Here is a 24,820-nt window from a genome sequence, read left to right as displayed (position 1 = left end):
GGCGGCGTTAATGCTCCCGCTAACGAGCGATTCCGTCGGTGCGCGTTTCGGCCAGAGGAGATGTTCGTCTGGCGCGGCGGCTTCGGGCTCCGCCGCCACCTCCGCGGCTCCTGCCGCGGGCTGCTCATTCCGGCTTTGAAGTGGTGGCGTGGACGGGCCTCCCCGTTTAGACTCCTGCGTGCAGCACAATGTGAGCCCAACCTCGGCTTGGCTGCTCTGTAATGTGTTGTGCTTCATCACCGAGCACACGATCCACCTCTGTCCTTCAAATTACACGCCACGATAGGGGAGACGAGGATGTGAGCAGGCAAATGAAGCTGGACCGTGTATAGTGGATTATAGATACATATAAAGAGAAGTCAAGGATATTTCTACTCTCTGAACGTGACAGGAGCTGAAATGTTTGTTGACCTTCTGCTACAGGTTTCTCTTTTTCTAGCACTGCCTGTGATCCTCCATGGCCTAAGGATGCGTCACAGAGCGGACGTGGGCGTAACCGTGTCAAAGCCCTCACGCCTCACGCCTGCTTGTTTTACTAGTTAATTACTGGAGATTAGGAGTTTAAAAGCTTTGAATTGTTTTTGTTTTGAATCGGCGTTGCTTAAGTGCCACTAACCAGTCTCCTCTCGGCTTCACGTGGCCCTTGACCTTTGGCCCCGATCCTCTGAACCTCTAATTCTGGCAGGGTTTTTACCAGCTGGTCAATATGTTAAATTTACCTAATTATAAATAATTTGCCCCGCGCGTCGGGTATTTTTAGAAGGGCTCTCGTTGCACCGGCCTCTCCGAGTTAAAGCCACCAAGGAGTAGGTCTGCGGATTGTTTAAGTGGAAAGGTGACGGGCCGCGTTTTGAGGCCGGCCCGCTGTGTGAATACCTCCGGGGCGCGTTGGACGCCGTGGCTGCCGTGGGCCAGTGAAAGGGCCGATTGTTGCTGGAGAGGGAGCCTGCAGCGGCAACGGCGCGCTGAAGGAGGGGGCGAGGCTGCCGAGGAATGTCGAACATCACGTAGGGTCCAAGGCCAAACACTCCGTGGGCCGTGACTGGCCTCGTAGCGCTGCGCTCAGCCTGGCGCCCGCTGTCACTGCAGCGGAGGTGGTTTTGGTCTCCCTCGCCCAGACAATTGGAAAGCATTGGAAAAGTCGTCTTGTAGCCTTCATTGGGTTTCAGCTGCTCCACTGTAGCAATATAATCATTTTAATGTACACATCACGTGGATGATAAACCCTCCGTGGGTTTTCAAAAACAAACCCTGGTAAATATTTGTAAACACATTATGAGTAAGATTTACTGTGTGTCCAGTAAACAGTAGGTTCTGGTTCTGGAGGCGCTCCCTTGCGAGGGACAGGTCATCATGGAGCTGTTTGGAAACCCGATCCGACCGCCCTCTCCCCGTGTTCTTTGTACTGTATCCGCGTGTGCTTTCCGCTCCAGGGAAGGAATTCCCTCGTCTGCGCGTGAGCTCTGCTTCGGTCTTTACCTTCGACTCAGAGTTTTCCGGAGGTTTTCCCCATCAGTGTTTTACGGTACAGGCCAGATAACGGCTAGACTGGACACATTAATGCTGCTGATGTGGCCGGGGGGGTCCTCACCCACATGTGACTCCCAGACCCCATGTGCTGTGTTGTGTGCCTGTGCTCCGCGTTGGCGGGGCTCATTCTGTAAATTCCTCAGGTCTGCGTGAGGAGACTGACCTCGAGGAGGCCAATACGAGACCACGCTGCTGCTGCTGTAACACATCCGTATGCGAGTAGCTCCGCGCTGGCAAACGGGCCGTGATCCTTTCAAACCTGACATCAACAGAAGAAGAATGCGCGTTAGTTCGTTTAAGGATAGAGATCAGAGCAGCCTGAGTTGCTCAGGTCCACAGCCCATGTTCAGAACAGCACTTTGTTCACTGCGAGCAGGCGACCCGGCGGGAGCAGCCCCCGTTCTCCAGGCAGGAGTCAACGCTGGCGGCGCCCTAAGCAGCGTGCTCTTTGAATGTTTACGGCACGGTCTCCACGGCATACCAGGAGCTCTTCGAAGGTCTCCAGCGGTCTCCGTGTCGCAGAGCCTCGGCGGCACTGAGTTAATGTTACCAGAGCAGCTATCATCGCCCCCCGGGAGCCGTACGGTTAGTGCATGCCAGCCGTGAGCGGCGGCCCGCCTGCTCGGCCGCGGGGAAGCTCCTGGCTGTAAATCACTCCTGTTCCCGAGCCCCACGCCCATCCTGAGAGAGCGCCGTGGCTGAGCTCATCGCTTAGGCAACAGACCCTGCCCCACATCCTCAGGAAGCAGCGGAGGAAAACAATGAGCAGAGTTGGTGCTGGTGGAGGGGGGTGAGGGGGGGGGGTCGCTGTGTGGTTCCACTGTTTGCCTTTTCCCATTAGAAGCTGCCCAGCACGCTCTCTCTCTATCGCGAGCTAGAGAGCTAGCTCTCTAGACGATAGACCTCTCTCTCGAGCGACTCTCTAGTCTCTATCTTCTTCTCTCTCTCTCTCTCTCTCTCTCTCTCTCTCTCGTCCCCTGACCTGGTTATTAAAAACTGTTTTTTGTATCAACACAGAACTTTGGAAAACGCGCCGAACAACACAACGATCCTGTGATATGATGCAAACAGACATCTATCAGCACAGATCTCTTCTAATCTCTGTGTGTTTGTTACAGGCCGGTTTGGGTGGTGCAGCGAAGCTCGGTGCAGTGACTAATCCATGAGCATATTGTGGATGGCTGTCGGGTGTCGTGAACTTTTATGGGATGTCTGCCAGTCTGTGACGGCTGGGAGCTTGAGTCAGTGCTTAAACACATGGGGGACAAGACGGCCTTTCTTTGAGGGTCTTCTTCATTCCATCCAATTAGACTCTAATGGCACAAAGACGGTGTCTTACACTTGTCCTCAGTGACTGGGTGTTACATCAGTTTATAGACTTTCCCCTGACTCTGATTTACGGTCTGTGGGGAAGTGGTTTTATTCTGGCTGAGCTCTTAAGGGGGGGTGTCATCTTTCGGATATGGGACCGCTTGGCAGGGTATTTTTAGGTGTGTGTATTTTGAAGTAATCGTCCTCAGATGCTTCTGTTTTCTTTTATTTCCCCACAGCGTTGCGTCTGTTCGGTGGCTCGGCATTTATTTCCCTACCTTCTGTTGAGTTCCTCTCGGTTGTTAATATTCTGGTGTTCAGCCTTCGCTGGCGTATCGTCCTCCAGGCCTGACCCCGGCCCCGGCCCGGCCCGGCTTGTTTGGTATAAATATCGTGTCCGGTTGGTGCGATGGGGGGGGGTAGGGTTTCAGCGTGGCTCCCCGGCTATAAACAGGTGAGCTGTGGACCCTGGTGGCCCATCACATTGCCCACATGTTAATAGAAAAGCTTAGACGGCGCTGGTATCGACTGCCTGGACGCTCTGTGGGAACGGGGCAGTGAAAACATTGACATCTCCCTCCTCCTGGAATTCAAAGCATGCTATAGTTAGTGGAGCGGCTCCTGCAATTGTCAACACGTTATTTTCATTTTTCTGACTGACAAGTGGTTGGTATTTGCATACATTTCGGACAGGCTCTATCTATAACCCTTTGTTGTAGCAGAGGTGTGTACTCTCTGCATGTATGCAAAGCGGCTCTGGGTTCGGGGAGGAGGCTCTGGATGCTCAGTGATGCTTCGCTGCCCCTCTCATCGCTATCTTTCTCTGAAGCAGACAGAGGAATGTATGGAATTCCCCGTGCACCTTAACTCCCATCTAATAAGCCGTGGTGGTAGAGTTGGGGGGGGTGCACAGACAAGATTGTACATGTGCCAACCGCCACAAGTATGTGTGGGGTCCACGCAGCTCTGGAGCTGACGGGCCCGGGTCGAGTCCCCGTCGGGAGCAGCTACTGTTACAGTGAACCTGGGCGTCGTTTGACTGGAGCTGCTGGTCCCCACTCGTGCCTTTTTGATGACGCCTTTATTCCTCCAGACCTTGCACAATGGCGCATTGAGCCCCGATGCTGTCGGAGCAGCATTGAACTTTGCCCATTGCGGTTCCTACCCCCTGTGTGGAATGGAAAAGATTAGCCTATGACTTGGCTTACAGTGCGTGTTTGCATTCTTAATGCTTCTAGTCCTGTGTGGAACGAGCCGTGTGAGGCTGACAAAGGCCCCTTCATAACAACACAATGCTGCCCTCCTTAGTGATAGACATTATCCTGCCTTCACTAATAGCCTATGTCCTTTTATGACCTGCAGTTCTTTGTATCAATGCACCCAATAGTTGCCGAGAATAAAGTGTGTAACTTATCTTATGCTCTAGATTTTACCTGGTGCTTCCCACTATGACTTTCCATCCTGTTTTAAAAGTGAAAAATACTATAATATGGTATTTATGAAGAATTACTGCAGACGTAGTCTGGGGTTCAACTCGGTCACACGTGTGGCATCAACAGGTGGGAGTCCAGACACACGTTTATTCAAGGACTCTTGAATCTTGGCTCCGTCTACATGTGATTCTGGGCCTCACTCGTCCTCACTGTCACGGCCACTGAGAGCTTTCTAGGAATACATGACTGTAATTATAAGCGTTGGGGGCACTTTAAAGCTCTGCAACAGAAATGCGAGTCTAAATCTCATTGTTGTCCCAAAACAGGGTTTGGTCCTTTTTTTTTTTTCTTTCCTCTGGACGTTTTGTTTCGTGAGTGACAAAGTCAACTCCACTAAGTCCTGCTCCTGCGTGTCAGCACCAGGTGCAGCTTATTTTCAGCTGGTCCAGATATTTCGACACGTTTGCTCAGACATCGGCTACTCGGTGAGCTTAATGCTTTAAATAGGCCTGGGCTCCCTTGTGGTTTATGTCAAACTTCATGACATTATCTCCTTTTGGGCTGAAGGCCACGACGCAGCGGCGTGAATGAATGTGGTAGATGTGAAGTTCTGGAGATGTTTGGATTCAGTGAAGTGAGTTGAACATTTAAAATGATGTCTCGAGTATTTCAAATCTCTGTAAATGCCGGTACTAGTCAGGACGTGTTTACTGGGCTATTAGGACATAGGACGACTGAAAGGCTGCTGTTTTGGAAATAAATCTGTCACCTCTGTCTGTGAAACCACTTCCTTCTGTACAGTAGCAGTGCGTTATCACTGCTTCACACATAACTCTGGCTGGAGGGCATCACAGACGCACCCGCTCACAGTTTGTTGTTGCTCTTGTACTTTGACCTTTTCTTTTTAGGGAAGTGGAACATTTACATTGTTGATGACTTATTGTAAGACTGCAGCTCTGTTGACAACAACAGGTTATCTGGAGAAACCAAATTATTTAAATGAGAGTTGAACAACAAATAATGACTTCTGTTCTGTTCCTGTGCTAACGGTTCTTTCTGAAATTGCTCCCTGACCTTCATCCCTTAACTACGTGGACTGTCTGCTAGAAGTGGCAGGAGTGCGGTTAGATAATCTGCTTCTTGGTTATTTACGCCCTCATTCTCTGGCTCTGGGAGCCTGGATGTGCTGTGATTCATAGAAACGGGCTGTAACGGGTCCAAGCATGCAGCCAGTGATTGCGGTCTATTCTGGACAGGCCGAGGACGGACGGGCCGTGTGATGTAAGAGTCTATTTTGTTCCCGCGTTCCTCACTCTTGACACCCAGCGGGGTTACGCTGGACCCCCTCAACCCTGGACAGGATTCAGAGAAAGCTTTTTGAATCTGTGCGGCCCTTTGTTCAAACCAGCCTGTCTGTGTCAGAACAAAAGGAAGACCTGTCTGCAGTGGACAGGTACTGGATCTGGTGTCAGCAGGGTTTTATTTATAGTGTAGATTTAAGAAACTGATTGAGTGAAGGCCTGATGTACGGGCTAAACTTTCTCGGCACTGCACTGTTTTGGTGACGGGTTCCAATGACAGCTTGGCTCAAACTTGCCATTATTGTCTGATACCAGCTGTGAGTCCAAAGATAGATAAGCTCCACAGACCACTGGCAGTAAGTAACAACGGTCGTAAGTACAACAAGCGAATGCATTATTGCCGTTCCTTTCAGACGCATTGCTGGCCGACCTGGAATCCACCACGTCCCACATCTCAAAGCGCCCCGTGTTCCTGCCCGATGAGACGCCGTACTCCATTCCTACCGGGGGGCACTCGTACCAGGACGGGTCGGTTCCGCCCCCCGTCCCTCCCCCGCCGTCAGCCGAGGCTCTGAACGGGTCCCTGACGGAGAAGTCCGACTCCCACCACTCCTCTCAGCAGGTAGGTTAGGGTTAGACTCCTGTAGCAGCAGGCTGTTGGGACCCGACTCACAAACTCCTGTTGGACCATGAAGCAGTAACACAAACACACTTAAAAAGTTCTTTATCAAGAAAGAATCAAATAAATGAGTATTACACCTGATTGAGGTACCTTTTGCAGTCGTTAGGGTCGGCCCAGAAGAGTTCGTGGTCGAGGGACAGTAGCAGTTCTCCATTGTCCCACGTTGAAGAGGACCACGTCTATAGGTGAGTCCTCCGAACCCTGGATCTATCGCTTGCGTCGGCGGTTGTATCACGATCCTTCCGTCGTCTCAGCTTTCCAAACAAACAGAAGTCGTCAGACTCGTCAACGGCAGCCATGACCTCCGCCCTCGGCAGCAACCTCTCGGAGCTCGACAGGCTTCTCCTGGAGCTGAATGCCGTGCAGCAGAGCTCCCCTTCGTTTGCCACCACAGGTACGTGCACAGCCGCCGCCCACGGCCTTCGCTTTGGTGGAAGCAGAGTTAATTGCAGTCATTCCTCCACAGAGGAGGCCGCGCCCCCTTTACCGTCGTGCAGCATCACCCACTACGAGGACGGCGGCGCCGCCGACGCCTCGGCGAGTCCTCCCGCTCAGGAGAAGCCCAAGAGGAACGGAACGAGGCCGGACGACTCCCGGCCCACTGTGGAGAGCCTCCTGGATGAGCTGGAGGGCTCGGTGCCGTCGCCAAGGTACCGCCGCTGCAGCGTGACACGCCTTCACCAGTGCCGCGTAGTTCCACACGTTCTCTTTTTATTCATGCTGCTGCATATGGTAATGCAGAACGTGTGAGTAGATGTGTGACAAAAGAGGGAAGGTCAGCTGTTAAGTCGTGGCAGGAAGCGAGGCGCTGCGATGCTTTTTGGAGCTCGCCTCCTCCGGTTCGTGCTCTGTGTGATTTAGGACGGGGAAAACATTTGGCTTCTCGTGGGAACTCCTGAGGGAATTATGGGCATTTCCAGATTTTGCTGTCGCACACATCTAGCTCGCTTGTAATTAAGAATCGTAAAATATATTTTTCTACAGCCCTTCTGCTCGCCACAGTGATTTGGACACGCCTACTCAGCAGCAAGCCAGGATTTCAGCGTCCTGTGCCACGAGGGAGCTGGATGAGCTGATGGCCTCTTTGTCTGACTTCAAGGTGAAAGCCTTTCTTGACTCTCCGGTCATTTTTCCTCTTCCCGTTTCCTCTCCCTGTGCTTACTCTCTCCTTTCTCTGTCCTCTAGCCCACTACTTTGGGCTCTCTGCTGGACCCAGCACCTTCCACCTGTCCCCATCCTCCAGTCTCTTCCTCCATCACCCCAGGGGTTCCTCCTTTACTCAGTCTGTCCCACCCGTCTGGCTGTCCCTCTCCTCTCTTCTCTTTGCCTGCTGGCCTAGAGTTGCACATAGACGAGGATAAAAGAGACAGCGGTGTGTCGGTGCACCATCCAAACCACCTGCCGCCCCCCAGTCCTCTGTCGTCCCTGTCTGCAGCCAGTGACCTCGACCTGGACACGGCCTTAGACCTGTCTGTCACCATGCTGTCGTCCCAAACCAAGTCGGCGCTAGTTCTCTCTCAGTTTTCCTCTAACTCTAACTTGACAAGAAGCAGCCCCAGTCCCTCCAACACCACCACCACCCCCTCACTGACCTCCGTTAACACCGTCCTGGACCACAAATCCTCCAAGTCTCCTAGTCCATCTGTAGAACGGGTCTCACCCTCAGCTAGTGCTAAACTCTCTCTTGGTCCCGAGATGATGAACAAAGCCTCTGCTTCTTTTAGTGACCTTGATTTGAATTTGTCTGCGTCGCCCGCTTCCCAGAACCTTGTCCCTCCCGTCTCCGCTCCAACGAGTCCTCCACCTGCTCCCGCTGCTGCCTATTTCTCTGCGCTTCCAGTCCAGAGTTCGCTGAAGCTGCCCCCCGTCCCCGCTTTGACGGCCCACGCTGCGCTGGCCTTCCCCGGCTCCGGCAGAGAGTTGTTGGAGCCGGCGCCTTCAGCCCAGAGACTCAGCCCCTTCACGGCACGGCAGCCCCACGTTCTGGAGCCGCCCTTGGACGAGGCGCTGGACAAGCTGCTAGCAATGAGTTTTGCACAGAGTCCTCCGGAGGAAGCGCAGCCGCTGGGCAGAGGAGTGCAGGAGGTGCACGAGGACCTGGTCCTGCCGGTGGACAGGTGCGCGGTGCAGCCCGACACGTTCGCCAGCGCCGCGAACACCGTCACAGACGACTCTGTGGACGGGAACGGGGACCTGGACTGGGCTGACGAGGAGCTGTCCGTGTCCCTCCACGACGGCCTGGATGGGACCGTGACACCTTTCACAGAGAGGCCTTATACGGATGGCAGCATGACGCCTCTGACCGAGGCCAGCTGGATGGATGACTCCATGACGCCGTCCTCGTGCCCCGGGACCCCCGACGTGGCCCTGGACCTGCCACTGCTGCAGACTCCCGTCATGGACCGGGTCTCTGCTTCTGGTCATGTACGCATCACTGCCAGTGCCTGACACGTTATGATTTGCTGTTTTGCGATTGCTTGTGACACTGATTTACGCAATTTAGTGTATAAATAGTTACAGTCTAGTACTGTATTCGGTTTTACAAATCCTCCTGAGGCATGTCTCACCTGTGGGACCGGGTTCCTGTGCTTGTGGTGGCATTACAGTAAACCTGCATGTGCCTGATGTGACCCGACGCCCACTCACCACTGCCTCTCGGCCTGTTTGTGACTCACCCGCCGCCCCCCCTGCTCTGCCGTGGCCTGTGCTTGGACCCGTGACGAGCTGCTCGCCGTCCTCTCTTAGATCAAGTCCGTGATCAAGCGCACTAAGGAGACCCCGAACGTGCACCCCATGTACCGGGACGCTCACCTGCGCAGGAAGATGGGCCCCGTCATCGTGAACAAGAACAGCTCCCAGGACCGCCTCATAGAGGAGCTCCAGGGAAAGCTCGGGATCAGCCGCTCGGAGCGGCGGCGCAAGCAGTCAGACGAATGGCTGACGGAGGGCGTGGTGGTCATGTCCAAGCCCCAGCGTTTCCGTCCGGACGGGGCAGCCGGCGAGGTGGACAAGGTCGGCTGCAGCGCTCTCACCCTTCAGTCCTCTGCACCTTTTGCCTCCGTGTTTGCTTTCCTCTTTCTATTTTCTCTCCTCTTCAGATCATAATTTCCCCAGACTCTCCTGTCCCTGTGAGGAAGGTGCTCCCGCCTCTCTCCCCCCCCGCCCCGCGTCGCCCTCCTGTTGTGGAAGAGCCTAGGCCACTGCAGCGGGCCCCCGTCCCTGTGCCACCACCCCCTCCTCCCCGCCTCCCTCTCCCCCACCACAACCCAAACACATCCAGGAACCAGTTGCTCCAACCCGGCACGTTATAAAGCTCGCGCCTCCGCCGGCCCCGATTCAGGGACCTCCTCCCCCCAGATCAGAAGCACATGTTCCTGTTCTTGAGATTCCATTCCAGCCTCCACCAGTGGAGCCCGTGACACCAGTTCTTCCCAAAGTCCTGGTGTCCGTAGGCTGCCAAACAGAGTACGACCCAGTGTTCCCTTCCATGCAGGCACGAGCCCCTTTCTCTTATCACAGATGTGAACCAAGACTGTTTTCCACATTAGTTCATGCTGTTTTGCGTCTTCTTGGTTCATGCACGTCTTCATCACTGCTTTTATCCCTGAATCGTTTCAGATTATGGCCCAGGGGAAGGGCGCCCCCCCCACGCAGGTTAACAAGCTGGACAACATGCTGGGCAGCCTGCAGTCGGACCTCAACAAGCTGGGCGTGCAGACGGTCGCTAAGGGGGTCTGTGGCGCCTGCTGCAAGCCCATAGTGGGACAGGTGAGAGGCTTCTGTCCAGACACTACACAGGCATGAACTGCAGGACGTTAAGGACGAATGGTCCACCGTGTGCTCGTGCAGGTGGTGACCGCCATGGGCCGCACGTGGCACCCGGAGCACTTTGTGTGCACGCACTGTCAGGAGGAAATCGGCTCCAGGAACTTCTTTGAGCGTGAGGGGCAGCCGTACTGTGAAAAGGACTACCACAACCTGTTCTCCCCGCGCTGCTACTACTGCAACGGACCCATTCTGGATGTGAGTCACTGATAGCGCTGCTCGCGTGCTGCTCGGTGGGTGGAGGTCACAGTCGGCCGACAGTGAGCGTTGTTGTGTCTTCCCCAGAAAGTTGTGACGGCTCTGGACCGGACGTGGCATCCTGAACACTTCTTCTGCGCCCAGTGTGGCTCCTTCTTTGGCCCAGAGGGTAGCGGGCTTTCTGTACTTACTACACAGCATGTGGTTTATGAACGGATTGTAACCTGTTGTCTGTGTTTCTCCTGCAAAGGTTTTCATGAAAAGGACGGAAAAGCATACTGCAGGAAAGATTACTTTGACATGTTTGCGCCCAAGTGTGGCGGCTGCGCCAGAGCCATTTTGGAAAATTACATCTCGGCACTAAACTCCCTTTGGCATCCTGAGTGCTTCGTTTGCAGGGTGTGTATTATGCATCTCTATCATGTTTTTTTTCCCTTTTATCTAGTGCATAAACTGTCACAGCCTCGTCCCGTTCTGTGTCTGCAGGAGTGCTTCACGCCGTTCGTCAACGGCAGCTTCTTTGAGCACGAAGGCCAGCCCTACTGTGAAGTGCACTACCACGAGCGCCGCGGCTCCCTCTGCTCCGGCTGTCAGAAGCCCATCACGGGCCGCTGCATCACGGCCATGTCCAGGAAATTCCACCCGGAGCACTTCGTCTGCGCTTTCTGCCTAAAACAACTCAACAAGGGCACCTTCAAAGAGCAAAACGACAAACCCTACTGCCATAGCTGCTTCATCAAGCTGTTCAGTTAGGGAGGTCTAGAGCCTGACAGTAACGGACATGGGTCTGAGCTTAGAGAGGCGTTTAAAGCATCTTTAGCACTGGGAAGGTGAGAATGGATGATGACTGTATCTAAGAAAGTTGTGTTTTCTGGTGATGTTGGACGTGTTTGTGAGTTATGTGCATATTGTTGAGGCAGCAACTCCGACTGACTAAAATACTTTTAATGTGTCGTTTAGAGTTCGATTTATGACCGAGAACAATTTACTTTGGAAGCTTCTTTGGGTTTTGAGTTGGTGTGTAGACCTCAGTGTAATGGAGACTTGCTCGGCATTGATTTTCACCAGAACATGACAACACGTGCTACGTTTCTTTCTCCAAACTCAACACAGCCATTCTGTTTGGACGTGTTTTACACTTTCTACAGGCAAAAGCTGTTCATTTTTTTCTAATTCGTACATTTAATAGAAAGTGGTGAAACCTCAAACGTTGTAGAAGTGTGACCTTGCTCACTGGTTGAGTGTGTCTGACCTGTTGATTTTAGCGTTACAACGATAAAGGTATGACGTTTTAGGTATTTTATTTTGGGATAAAGCTGAACTCAGCAGCAATAACCTCAGTTGATGGGAAAACATGCCGAGTTGGCGTTCAGTGTAGTTTTGTATGCGTGAAACTGTTTGTAGTGTCATTAGCGTCACTCCAGAACGCTACACAGCTGTTTTACATTTTGAATTCATCAACATTTACAAATCAGACGTATGTGTGTTTTTAGCCAAAGTTAAACTGTGCATGGTGAGTATTTTACAGTTATTGTCAGCAAAAGGTTACGGTGTATCTAGCCGTCCACCAGCGGCTGCAGTCTTCCCACTGTCCAATCATTCCTTGTTTTAGAGAAAAAACAAAACGATGTGAAAACGATTTCTTTATCTTCGGTCCCACAGTAAAGTAGAACCTCACGGGGAAAATGAGAGATCTCTGACAGTACATCCTGAAAAACGCCTTTGTAAATATCCAGTGCAGCTACATTGCAGTCAAAGTGCTTTCTTAGCATGTACTTGTGTTAAATAACCACTCATTCTAATAGGGAGAGCGCTGGTGGGAAGACACAGTTTTTTTTGCTGACATTACTGTGTCCATAAGCTGATGAACAAGTCATTTTCTGTGATATTCCAATAACTATGCAACTGGGATTAACGACTTTGTATTCCTGCATCAGTGCGTCTTATTTTTAATTAACCGCTTGTTTGTGCCACTCTATCAGTACCGTGTCTGTTAACACTGGCAAAGGCAGCAGAATACTGGTAACAATAGTCCACACTTAGGTTTTTCTTTAGTGAACGTTGAGACTGTTGAATGGAAGCCTGGTGGGCCGCTAGTCCTGCAATGGCAGTTCTGAGGTCACTCGCGTCCCCTCAGCATCTTGAGTCTACTGTATGACCACCAGGCTGGGTCTGCACAAGGTTGCAGATGCAGGAGATACGGTTGCATCTATCTTTTGGTGTTGTTCAGGGAAGTGTAGAGCCTGAAGTTTGTTTTGACTCTATTTAAGAGATCATGTAACAGGGGTATTTTCCAGTCAAATCAGTAGAGTGTTATTTAACCAAAGCCATACCTTCTTTGAGTTGTTTTAGTTTCTGTTCGCTCTTTTTTTCTCTTACTTCAAATGTCAGTTGTTCTGAATAGGGAGATCCGTCATCTCCGATCTGATTATGCAAATAAATTCAGTTTTCACAGTATCAAGCGGTGTCTGTGATGTGTGTTACATGCTTTGACTTCGTCCACCTACTGTAAGCATACTGTACAGTGTATAATGTTTAGATTACACAGATAGGAATCATAGTCTTGATAAGGTCATTACCATTGAAGTATACAAGCAAAAAGCAACATTAGGATTCAAAAGCTACATTTATAATATGTGATAGTGATGCTTTTATACATTATGCCAATCTGGCAGGAGTTTTAGAACAAAGTCAATGATTTACGTACGTCGAATCCATTGAGTCTGTAACGTAGTACATGTTGTTCACCGGGTGGTGGCAGTAACGCCAAATTGTGCTGCTACATTAACTAGCGAAGAAGAAACAGCGCGAATACTAACTGTGATTGGACAGAGTACCACGTGGTTCGATCGTCATTACCGGAAGAATGACAACTAGTATTTGTTGCTAATATTTTAGGTAAGTCGAAATCATTTCTTACGTCTGGGCAAAATTGGTTTACAAGTTGTACTGTTTTATAGCGTGTTTTTTTCGAACAGTTTGAGGAAAGTCTAAATCTTCGAAGCGTCTTATACTTAAATATACTACTATACGTGAAGATCTGCAGTGTTGTGTGCCATTGTTTATAAAAGAACGAACAATTTTATCATCCCAATTTCAGTTCCATATTTTGATGGTTGATCGATGATTTTATTATTTGCTGTGTTTAAAGAGCGTTGTTTTTGTGCTTGCATCTGCTCACTACCTAAACTTTGTTCGATCGACAAAGGGTTATTCGAAATAACGTAGCAACGATCATTTTTTTTTGTCTTTGTTGTTGCTCAGTCATATTAACAGTTAGTCTGAGACCTGTAATCAATGAATTCATACGTTTTTCTATACGTGTGAATAAAAATTACCTTTATAGTTCCATACAACATAATTGTGGGTGTTTTACTCTTCTAAAAAAATAAAAGTTAAGTCTACGAGGGGATGCTCTTTCATCAGCTCTGGAGTGACATTAAAGTGATGCTTATTGATCATACGTATGTTTTCTGCTCAGGAGCCAATGTAGAAACATTGAATGGACCAAAATGGCTTCTTACTTTGATGAACATGACTGCGAGCCCACCAACCCAGAGGAGCAGTACCGCCAGAATGCACTACTTGAATTGGCCAGGTGAGGTTAAACAAACCCGTGATACTTAAGGCCATAAAGTGATTAACAGTGCACCATGCTGACTATTTGTCTGGATGCTCAGGTCTTTAATGCAGGGCTTGGACTTACTTGACTCAGAAGCATTCGACCTGTCAGACTGGGACCAGCGTCTTCCTCCTCCAGCTGCTAAAACTGCTGTTCAGACTCTCACAGTAGTTGTAATTTCACCAGAGCAAGCAGGTGACATTTGTTCCAGTTGTGTTTAGTGTGCTGTACATTCAGAATGACATAAATCTGCTGATATAATCTGAAAAAAAAAAAGTGTGTATCGCTTGCATACAGAAAGCTGATGGGCAGCAAATCATAAACCCAGTAAAGTTAAGCAATGATTATTTTGCTAACCGCTCAGATTGATACCATTCGAGGGATTTAATCTGGGTTTTGCTCTTGCAGACAAAGGTCTCAAGTGTCCTGTGTGTTTGCTGGAGTTTGAAGAACAAGAGACAGTACGAGAAATGCCATGCAAACACCTTTTCCACTCCGGATGTATACTGCCCTGGTTGGGAAAGGTAAAGACCATGAATTTAAACAGTTACTAAATTAAACAACCCGACTGAATAGCTTTTTTTTATTCTTTTTTTTAATTAGACTAACTCATGTCCTCTATGCCGACTCGAATTACCAACTGATAATCCAGAGTATGAAGAGTTTAAAAAAGATAAGGTGTGTAGGTTTCCATTATATGATTTAGTATTTACTACATCAGGCCCTGTTTAAATGTTTTGTCTTTCTGTCCACTAGGAGAGAAGAAAACAGAGTGTACACAGACTGGAGTCTTTACATGGATCCATGTACACATGACAGAAATGTGCTGTCACTTTTGAATAACGATTACACTTAAAGACAATGAAGCTTCAGGAAAACACAACGCGGCATTCATGCCATGTTGTACATCGTGTAATATCAATGATTTTTTACAAAGTTAACCAAAAATGTGAGGTGTGTCAGACTTTTAATATCTCCAGTACAGAAAGTTTCATTTAAAAATCTTTCGCATGGCATGAACGCAGCACAAGTGTAAGATCACTGAAAACTGGAAACACTTTCTCACTAGTTATGAAAAATATATTTTAGGTTGCTGTTGCTAGCAGCACAAAGCAATTCATTTCAGTCTGTTATTTTTACATTTACGAGCTTTACCGGCACAAAAATGTTTAGTATATCTGTTGAATTCACATTTAAGGAATCTATTTTAATCAACAATTCACTTGTATTCTTCCATAAAAATAATCATTAAAGAGAATTTAAATTTTAAAATGACTCAAGAACTGTACACCCTACTGTACATACAGTACAGTAGAACTTTAATGTAACAGGCTTTCTGTGAAATTGTCCCAAATTCTTTTTCTATACTTGATAGAGCTGATGTTATGCAGCTGTCCAGAGCATGAATAGGTCCCTTCAAGCAAATTTGAGCCGTTTAGTGCAGCAATGCTGAACGTCCCCTTTAACTTGTCTTGTGATGTTGTTTAATGTTTTTGGTGCCATTTGAAATGTTATGACTCCTTTGAAGTCAGGCCAGTTTCAAAGCATCATGTTTCCTCTGACCTACACATGGGAGCGATTATGAAAAGCAGAATGCTCTGAAACGTTCTCATGACAACCCCCGTTTTCCCAGAGTAACGCTGCTTCTACACTGTAGCAATGATGCAGGGACCAATACTGGGCTGTTATTCTGGTACTACACTGTCTAGGTGAATAGAAGTTAGCCAGAATAAATATTTCCATGAAAAACAGCACATAGATTAAAAGCCTGTCTCTACATTTTGCTATTACACTCCAAGTATTAAGTAGCTGTATAAGCAAGGAGCAAGATGTTAGGAACAGTCCATGCAAGCAATCTGCTAACAATTTATCATTTTTATTTCATATTTCAATATAAATCTCTGTCAAATTAAAATACCTAAATGATAGACAAATCATACATATTTACAGAATTTATAAAAGGAATCAAAATCTTGTTTTTGGGGACGCCATAACCTTTCTTTAACATTTTTTGAAGGAGATAATATGAATACATTAATATCATTTCCTTGTTGCTGTAAAGGTCAGGCAGCTTTTTGAAACACAGGATTCTCCCACAAACAATGTAACTGTTTATTGAAAGGTTTGTCTCTTATGACCTGTAGAAGATGGCGTTGTGGTTTAGAGATTCAATCCAACCTTAACGCAAGGGCTCACAAGCTGCCATGTGGTTATAGTATGGTCAAATGGCTGAACAAAGACATGAAAACAAAACGAAACTAACTGAACATGTTCCTCTGGCACAGTACGAGGGATAAGGCTAAAACAGATTCATACACCTACTGCTGACACGCAGAAAACCAACAAAACTCAAAGGATTCCAGTCTTTTTTGGCAAGATTTGCAGAACAAGACAGGACTGCAGCGGTCCTGGAAACAAATATGAAGGAACAAAAAGAAAACTGACCCGACACATGAGTATGCATATTGTGTAACAGCAGATCCACTGACTTTGGCCGTCCTATCAAATGCTCCCAGGACCCGTTAGGACAGATCTTTGAGGATTACGCTGTAGATTGCAGAGCCAACATCATGTTGAATACTTCATCGCTCGAACCATTGCGAGATGGGAATCATGTTGGAACTCTAGCTTTCTACTTTAAACAACATCAAACTCACCAAAGATAAAAAGAGGTAGGTGATGTGACCTTTAAAAACGTGTATTGCTGGCATCCAGTGGTTAGACAGTTTCAGAAGTATCAGCACTACACAGAGGGCAGAATACTGCGTGGACACAGTAGCTCACTCACTAAAATGTCTAACGTGTGCGTAAATTAAACTGGTGGCACTGGTCAGCTTTAGTTTGAGCAGTGGTACTTTGTGGCAGTCGAATGACACAATGACTTACAACCTGCAAGCTTTGTCTGGTGGCAACACTGTACTAACACCATGAGCTTTATAGCACAGTCAACCCGTGAGTGAAACCTCCCCTACAACTGCTGAGGAGCATGGAAGGAGCGTGACTAACCCGACCCCTGGCTACAAACAGGGAGAAGTGGCTTTGCTTTTGCCCTCTCTTAGGTTTAATTGTGTGCCACATCAGGTGTTTGTGATAATTATCTCTCTGGTTGCTATTTTGCATCATACTTTGAGACTTCACGTAAAAACATAGAAACGAAACCCCCCACCCCCCTGAACTGATGCCCAGCCAGCCTGTGTCCATGCATGCTGACAAAAATTTCAATTCAAATAAGGCTTCCAAGGGTCCAGCCTGGAATCAAATCACTGTAGGGACAAGGAGTGTGTTACTCTAAATGTGATAGCCAGGACTACTTCTTCCCCTTCTCGCTCCTACTTGTTTTACTGTAAGATGTAGGTCACTTCAAATGTAACAGTGTCACTTTTTAAAAATGAATGAGCTCTGTTCACCTCCAACACGCTGAAAAAGGCATTACTCACTCCAGTGGAGCATCAATGATCAGATGACTAATGGCGATTATTGCACCGGACATGACAGTCAGTGAAATAAAACACAGCACGGAAGGTAAATCATAATGTGGGACATTAAGGACGACTTCAGAGATTGTCAGATAAGTGATTGATGTGCACATGGTCCTAATCCTTAAAAATGACCAGACCTGCAAGCACGTCTGGAAAATGAATTATGGCCTCATACCAACAGTGGTTAAAGACACAGGAAAGTGCATTCAAATCATCTGTGCAACCCGATGAAATGTTCAGGTGAAATGAATGACTTTTATCAATCACTTTTATGCTCGATTGATTCTTACAGCCTGTAAAAAATATGCAACTATTCATGTTTTAAACATTCAGTTATTCTACTTGCTATGCAAAAACAAAGTGTGCCGTGCAGAAATAAGCAAAAGGCAGAAACAGGTGGGCCGCGCAAAGCATTGGGTCATTATGAAGAAGTGTATAGGGGAGGAGGGAGGGGTCACTCTGTGGCTTTAAGGGACCTTGTTTCCACCAAGACGCCAGTGATGCACCAGGTTCTGGTTCTGGTTCAGAACAGGTTCTGGTTAAGAACTGCCTGTGTCAATAGTCATGGTGGAAAAACATTCATAGTTACTGGACTCACACTGGCTCTATACATCAGCCTAGGAAAACGCTGGGGCCTACCAACAAAAAGATAAAAGATAGTACAGCAGATGGGAAACCTAGTGTAGTTAAAAGATACCAGATCTTCTCCTCCATCGTCTTTCCTCCCTCTGGGATCCCTTAACACATCTCTGCAGTGACATTTTGGACTTTGGGCTGCAGAGCTACAACATGGCTATGCTCTCTGGGGTACAGTTGAGATGAGTGGATGTGCTGCTCCCCCCAGGAGACTTGAGGCCCTTGGTTGCGCTGCCTAGGGTAGAGGCCCGGGACCCGGGGCCCAGGATGACACCTGAGCCATGGCGCTGGCTCTGCTGCAGACCGGCCATCATGGTCTCACTGGTGACTGTGCCGAACTCGTAGGTGAAGGTGCCGTAGAAGACCAGAATGTCAACAGTGAAGACCCACTCACAGATGGCCGCGGCGTGCTGAAGGATGAAGCTCTCGTGGATGAAGAAGATGCCGCCTGAGAGGGGGAACAGTTAAGGAGGACAAACATGTCCAGGCGGAACCAATAGACCTTAGGAGGGAGGGAATAAAACGAGCAGGGCAGACAGACACTAAATATACTAAGATGAAAACAAGACATACGTTATTATGGCTTCACTGTCCTTTTTCTGTTAAAAAGGACAAGCATTTATCTGTGCAGAAATGTCTCAAGGTCTGAGCAGTATAAAAGGAGAAAGACGACGTAGCAGGTTTTCCCCCTCTGAAGGCCGTCACCTGATTGGGCTGCGATGTTGCAAGATCGAGCCAAAGAATTTACAGTGACACAACAAGGCCAAGCAGTTTCATGCACAGCCACAAAAACATTTGCTTTCATTTTAAACAATTACATACCACCTTTTTTTTATCCAAAAGGAAAAACCCTGACTATTAGATCTACACAGATGCTGACAATGAAGATGTTGAACTAAAGCGCTGAATGGTCAGTGGAGTAAAGTATCTCCTGATAAAACTATTCAATTTAACACTACAAGCTCAAAGAGCATAGACATACTTTTAATACAGCGTCTACTGCTATATGATAACTACTGCATGTCAGCAGCCAGGAGGATTTAAAGGATACTTAGGACAAGTGAGACCATAGCTCCCAGTGCCAGAGCTACTCGAAAATGGGCCATCCAATAGTCGAGTGTGGTCACGGCCACCCGGTAGTGAGCACACACTGCAGGCACACAAAAAGCAGCCCTGCGGGGAAAGCCACACCGGCGCCCACATAGTGCACAGATTTGGCGTGATCAACCTGTGAGACAGAACTGTCAGAGTCAAAAGACTCAAACCCCGGTAATCGTTTAAATGCAGAGTTTTCAGTGTGTTTTCACCTGGAAGTTGCCCACCATGACCAGGCCCAGAGCGTTGGTGCAGCCAGACACCAAAGCGCTGGTGTTGACCCAACAGTGGTGGCTGTGTTCGATGACTTGGGCATAGCGTAGAAGGCACACCATCACCACTGCACGGGCGAAGAGAGGAAAGACGATCACACAACAGCAGTAGCACTGGGCAGCACTCATTAACATGGACTCAATATGTGGACATGTATTATTCTGGGCGTTTTCTGCTTTCACATTGAATATATTAATCTAATTTTATTATATAAGTGTTTTCTATAGTGTTTTTTTCTAGATTCCAAGATGCATTTTAAATTCTGAGCCTTTTGCTGTTTTCAGCTGGTGAAGACACCTTCTGCTGATGTGACAACTACGCAGTTTGTTTTCATGGCCATTATAGTATACATATATAATAATCCCTTGAATTAATTTCTCTGGCAAATCAACACTGACCTTTCCAGACTAGAGCAATGCATGATAGAGAATTGGGGAAATGAGGCCCAGAAGTCAGACAAAGCTCTCCAATCAAATCAAGCCATCGTTTTATCTGAAAAACTAAAGCTTCTTTCACACATGCACTTCGTAACATCTCTTAGGAGTCATGTCCTGAACATTGTGCCTGTTTGATGAAAGTCTGATGTGACGTTCCCAGTCACACATTTAAAGTCCCTGGTGTCTACAGGATTCCAGCGCATTTATAAAAGGGACTTAAAAGCAGAAGGGTTGTGATTGTGGTGGACCCGAGTGGTGATAAAATAAGACGATAAATGGAGGAAGGCCATGGTGGGTAAATGTACAGGAGAGGCCTGGGGGTGGAGGGGAAGCTGCATTCATTATTGATTAGCGTGCAGAGGCTATTTCAAGCCCCTCTGAATCTTTGGAGTCACTCCAGGGGGGATAACTATAAACCAAAGAACGGACAGAGGAGACTGACATTTAACACTTATCACCCCAGGTTCACTGACTGCATTATTTCAAAGCAAAAGGCAGCAGTGACATTAAAACAAAATAAAACACTATTTAATTGACTTTTGCATTTGCTGACTTTTAAAGGAATAGTTATAACTATTTATGAAGTTAAAATCATAATTAACCATTCTGTATAAAAGGTAATTTCTCAACCTAAGCCATAACGTAGCCTGTGCTAAGCACATACCCTTCTCCTAAAACCACATTTTATGTATTAATGAGCTCCTAGGCAAACAGTTTCAGCCATTTCTCTGTATACAGCATTGATGCTCAGGACTACAGTCACACATAACACAGATATTACTCTTAACACCTAATTCTCTGCAAGTAAGCAAATAAGCATTTTGTTGTAACCGTTTATATTTTAATCATAAGTGAATCATGTGTGTTTGGATTTAAACTCGTGAAGACTGAGGCCTTACCCATGAAGGCTCCAACATTGCCAATGAGGCTGAAGAGACAGCTCTCAGGAGGGAAGGAGCCGCATTTACTGTAGGACATGAAGACAAAACAGCTGTTAGTACTGCAGGATAAAAACAGTACCACTGTGTACAAGATCGCTTTGTATTTCAAACAGTTGGGAAAGTAGAGCAACAAAGACGTGTCTTGGCATCCAAACATCTAAATTCAAGAATGCGAAACAACATTGCTCTGATGTAAAACTGAATTTAGATGTTGAGTGTGAGCCTACGAGTGGGTCTCGTGATGCCTTTCTACAACAGCGCTCTTGTCCTTGCCTTAGCTTCAAGGCTTATTTGCAGATTAAACAAACGCAGTTCCTGCAAAGCGTGGGATAATGACTGTCACAGAGCTACAGTATAACAAGGTGCTAATTCATGCCTCCAGGCCTTCAGTGACACAAAACCACTGTTGTATTGTGCAAAAACAAAGACTTAGGGAAGAGGTGGAGCAGCAGACCTGATGAGGGGGATGTCCTGAATGGTGCAGCATGTCTTTGGGAATCCTGGTCGAGGCAGCTCCTCTGAGCAGGTTACGTTGTAGAACCTGCAGCAGTGACGGTGTGTTACATTCTCCCATAGCTGTGATTTCACATATGACATCGGTTTATTAAAATAAAATAAAAAACAGATGAACTGGAGATAACTCACCAGTTCTCCACAGGACAAACATGGTGATTCATCACAGCCATGGCGTACCTGTGAGGTAGACAAACCACCAAGAGTCACAAGATCAAACAAACACAAGACACAACAATCTTAAAGGGTTTGTAACTCACACTATCCATATTCCTGTGATGGAGAAGGCAGACAGGCTGACAGGCAGGACGATCCAGGCAGTCATTGGGCTGGCAGTGAGCTGGCGTTGTCCCAAGCATGGGGTGAGAGGGGGGGCTCCGGGCTGTGGTGGCAACACGACAGGGGTGATGAGGTTAGGAGCGGGTGGGGGGTACGGGGTCACTAACACACAGGGGGGGGCATGAGAGGACAGGGGGGAATGGCACAGCTCTTCTGCTCCACGGAGCCAGGCAGCCAGCAGCAACCTGGAAGAGGGACAAACTGGTCTAACTGGCAGTTACACTGTAACAATACTGCAGGATGAGGTTCATGCTTTTCAGGCTTCTAATATAAAATGACAATGTATCCTTTGTGTTAAACTGGGCTCAGAGCTGCTGCTGAGTCAGACAAAGCGTTAACAGTAGGTGACTGTCTTTCAGTGGTTTTAGTGGACAAACTGGAGCCTCGACCTTTATCGCAGCTGAACATCAGTGTAATGTTTATGATAAGGACCATTGCTGTTTACTATAAATGCTGAAGCTAAAACCACAGCTTATCATGTAGGTTGATTCCAGCTACAGTGGTACTGAACACCGAGCGCCACGTTAAAGGAGCTGAACAATAGACGGGCAAAGTGAAACCTTGTGTGGGAGTCTGGACTCACCAAGGTCGGCCCCGTGGCAGCGAGGAACAACACGGCCGGATCACTTTACACAGCCTACTGTTACCAGTATGTCCTTCAGTCAGAGAGGAGGTACAGTGAACCAAGATCAAGTGGTTCACTAAGAAAGGTCTGATCAACTTAGACTTTACACTTTTCCAACACATCATTCCATATAAATAAGATTTAATGAAGGTTGGGAAATATTCAAATGTCAACGGGTTATTGAAAAGCAACAACACACCACCAAGTACCAGCATTACCAAACACAGATCAGGTTGAGGATGGTGAGAAATTGGTCAAAATTTCTAGGTTTGCTGACTAGAAAAAATAATTAAAAAAAAAAAGTGTTAGCCCTGTTAGAGCAGGTGTAAAAAGCTGACAAAGACTCATCCTGAACAGTGTCAATAAACATTAAGTTTAAAGTCGTTTTCCTCAAGGGGGAAAAAGGAATTTACTGCAGCAGCCAATCTGGTGTTAACGGACAGCGCTTGTTAAAGGAGAAGTGCTTGAGAGCCCACATCTGTCAGTTTTAACACCAGTAATTATAGGCAGTGGCGGAAAAATGATTTGGGATGCGAGGGCTAATTACGATGCAACAAGGCAGGGAATCAAAATTAACTTAATACAACCGTGTAGCAGTTATTTCTATTCTTCCCGACAGATCCTTTATATCAGTGGGCGTTTGAACAATACACAAATGTTTCAGAAGAGAAGGGTTTGGTGTGGTTGGGTTAAAGGTTAAACTAAACAGTTCAGGCAGAATGTCTATTATTTACACCCCCATACACTAGAAGACAATGACTCCCCCCGCCCAGTGCTCGCCCCCCATCTGCCACACAAGCTGACCCATCTGCATGGACATCATTAAACAAACAGAGGCTGAGTCACGCCGAGTCTACGGACGTTTGCTCTCAGCCGCACATCTGACAGCAGTTTAACAGCTTCTGTTAATGTGTTGTGGTTGGTGTCTTAAGCTAAACGTCCCAACACTTGATATTTTTTCTATAGGTTGGCCCCACTAGGCTTTCTTTCCAAAACAAATCTTTCAGCCAAGACCAACATCCTGAGTTATATATAGTTTAGCATGTACAAATGTATGAATGCTATTATTAATGCAACCACTCACCACATAACTTAAACTGGAATAGACAGATAATCAGACAGATTGTTGATACAGTGATTTTGATACCATAGACATGAATTCCCCAAACTAAAATCACCTGAGACAAGCTGAAAATGGGTGATGTTGCTCTTTAAGTCAAAAGAACAGCACATTTTGTCTTCCACTGTTCCTTTCTGGGGTCACGTCCATAAACAGTACATTTATGCATGGACACAGTGTCCTGCTCCTCTGCACACAACATTCAACTGTTGTTATTTCCTCAACGCAGCTGCTGGTCACATCCTCCTCTGAATTCATAGCCGGTGTTTGCACAGCTTTTGAAGTGCAAGTTGGTAATGTTTTATGGTGAATCGCAGCAAGGAAGACAACATGTAACATGCAGCCTGCTGGACACACATTAAAAAACAAAACAGCCTGACGTTGTTGCCCCAGCAGCAGAATTAGGGTGTGAACTGGCCTCTGTTTCTGCTGGGAAGTATCAACAGCCGACAAAAGGCAGACGTTTGCAGTGTAACTTCCTAAATTTAATTTAAAAGACACACAAACATTTCTATCACACTGCTCACACTGGCCTGGCAAAACACTAACACAACCACGGATCTCCTTCAGCTATTAGACTGTCACGCGCGAGCAACAACACTCGGAGATGTTTAAGGCAACAACTTCAGGCATGAGGCTGCGCTGCGCTGCCCGTGTGTGCGCGCGTGCACGCGTGTGTTGCGGGGAGGGCTGACACTCGCGAGCCCCGCAGCCATCCGGTAGAAATGTTCGCCATTGCACTTCTAACACGTAAAACAACCATGGCAGCGTATTTGCACGAACCAGGAATTCCACTGCGTGATATTCCCATCCATCTCTGAGCTCGACAGCCTGCTCTGCTGATGAAGCGGCTACTTCCTTACCGTTAGCTCCGCTAGCTTCAGCCTAGCTACAGCTCGTTAGCCTGCACTTTACTGTTCTTCTTCACATGACGGTGATTGTATCTTGATTTCCGCTAACCAAGGCGATGCGCTACTAAACAATGGGCCGTCAACGAACGGCAACATTGGGGCTATTGGGATGGTTACTGGAAAAAACAATGGGCTTAATACGTACCTCCAGCCAGCTATGCCGACCACAGACCTCAACAACCTTGGTTTCCCTTTAAAAACAGCGTTTTCATAGCAGATGAGGCTAGTTGTGCAAATCGCTTCCGCTTGAGTTTTTCAAAGTAAACTAAAGTGTGCGTTTCAGTGGGAGGCACTTCCAAAGACACAATATCGGCATACCAGTACAAGCGGATAATTCTTAAGTGCATTGTATTAATGTGAGCTTTTAAATTATGCATACGAAAAACGTCTTTACACAATTAAATAACTTGATAAGAGTGCTTCTAGTACCTCTGACGCTTTAACTTTGAAACGCTGGCATAATATTTGCCTTCTTTTAGCTGAAGCCCACTTGACGCATCCTCGGCGTTGTCAGGCCCTGCTGTGTGTGTGTGGTTACCGTGACACTCT

At 47.5% G+C, this 24,820-nt stretch overlaps 3 protein-coding genes across 4 annotated transcripts in view; 2 read left to right on the top strand and 1 right to left on the bottom strand.

Moving 5' to 3' along the window:
- Nucleotides 1-12,737, top strand: part of LOC114861786 (paxillin-like) — a 13,290-nt gene extending 553 nt beyond the window's left edge. Inside the window, exons 2-11 of one of the 2 annotated variants that reach the window (XM_041072271.2) lie at nucleotides 5,989-6,197; nucleotides 6,357-6,442; nucleotides 6,512-6,651; nucleotides 6,724-6,907; nucleotides 7,242-7,356; nucleotides 9,876-10,025; nucleotides 10,107-10,280; nucleotides 10,368-10,449; nucleotides 10,531-10,679; nucleotides 10,767-12,737. In XM_041072271.2, the coding sequence (XP_040928205.1) occupies nucleotides 5,989-6,197; nucleotides 6,357-6,442; nucleotides 6,512-6,651; nucleotides 6,724-6,907; nucleotides 7,242-7,356; nucleotides 9,876-10,025; nucleotides 10,107-10,280; nucleotides 10,368-10,449; nucleotides 10,531-10,679; nucleotides 10,767-11,033 (1,556 nt within the window). In that variant the 3' untranslated portion in view covers nucleotides 11,034-12,737. Of the gene's footprint in view, nucleotides 1-5,988; nucleotides 6,198-6,356; nucleotides 6,443-6,511; nucleotides 6,652-6,723; nucleotides 6,908-7,241; nucleotides 7,357-7,442; nucleotides 8,682-9,002; nucleotides 9,270-9,355; nucleotides 9,748-9,875; nucleotides 10,026-10,106; nucleotides 10,281-10,367; nucleotides 10,450-10,530; nucleotides 10,680-10,766 lie in introns of those variants that run through there. The other variant, XM_041072270.2, reaches the window with a different exon arrangement.
- A 297-nt stretch (nucleotides 12,738-13,034) lies between these two features.
- Nucleotides 13,035-15,174, top strand: rnf181 (ring finger protein 181). Its single transcript, XM_029161395.3, has 6 exons — nucleotides 13,035-13,178; nucleotides 13,762-13,878; nucleotides 13,961-14,097; nucleotides 14,311-14,426; nucleotides 14,506-14,580; nucleotides 14,659-15,174. Exons 2-6 carry the CDS (start codon nucleotides 13,793-13,795, stop codon nucleotides 14,716-14,718), a joined length of 474 nt encoding a protein of 157 aa, XP_029017228.1. The 5' UTR covers nucleotides 13,035-13,178; nucleotides 13,762-13,792; the 3' UTR covers nucleotides 14,719-15,174.
- A 2,834-nt stretch (nucleotides 15,175-18,008) lies between these two features.
- Nucleotides 18,009-24,820, bottom strand: LOC114861795 (transmembrane protein 150A-like). Its single transcript, XM_041072272.2, is given in 9 exon segments — nucleotides 18,009-18,465; nucleotides 19,069-19,158; nucleotides 19,161-19,245; nucleotides 19,325-19,452; nucleotides 20,722-20,789; nucleotides 21,218-21,304; nucleotides 21,409-21,456; nucleotides 21,537-21,800; nucleotides 24,701-24,820. Coding segments are annotated over 8 exon segments (873 nt in total). The 5' UTR covers nucleotides 21,602-21,800; nucleotides 24,701-24,820; the 3' UTR covers nucleotides 18,009-18,163.

Source organism: Betta splendens, chromosome 9 (assembly GCF_900634795.4).
Source record: "Betta splendens chromosome 9, fBetSpl5.4, whole genome shotgun sequence".
Taxonomy (NCBI): domain Eukaryota; kingdom Metazoa; phylum Chordata; class Actinopteri; order Anabantiformes; family Osphronemidae; genus Betta; species Betta splendens.
This window is presented reverse-complemented; position numbering and strand designations above follow the sequence as displayed.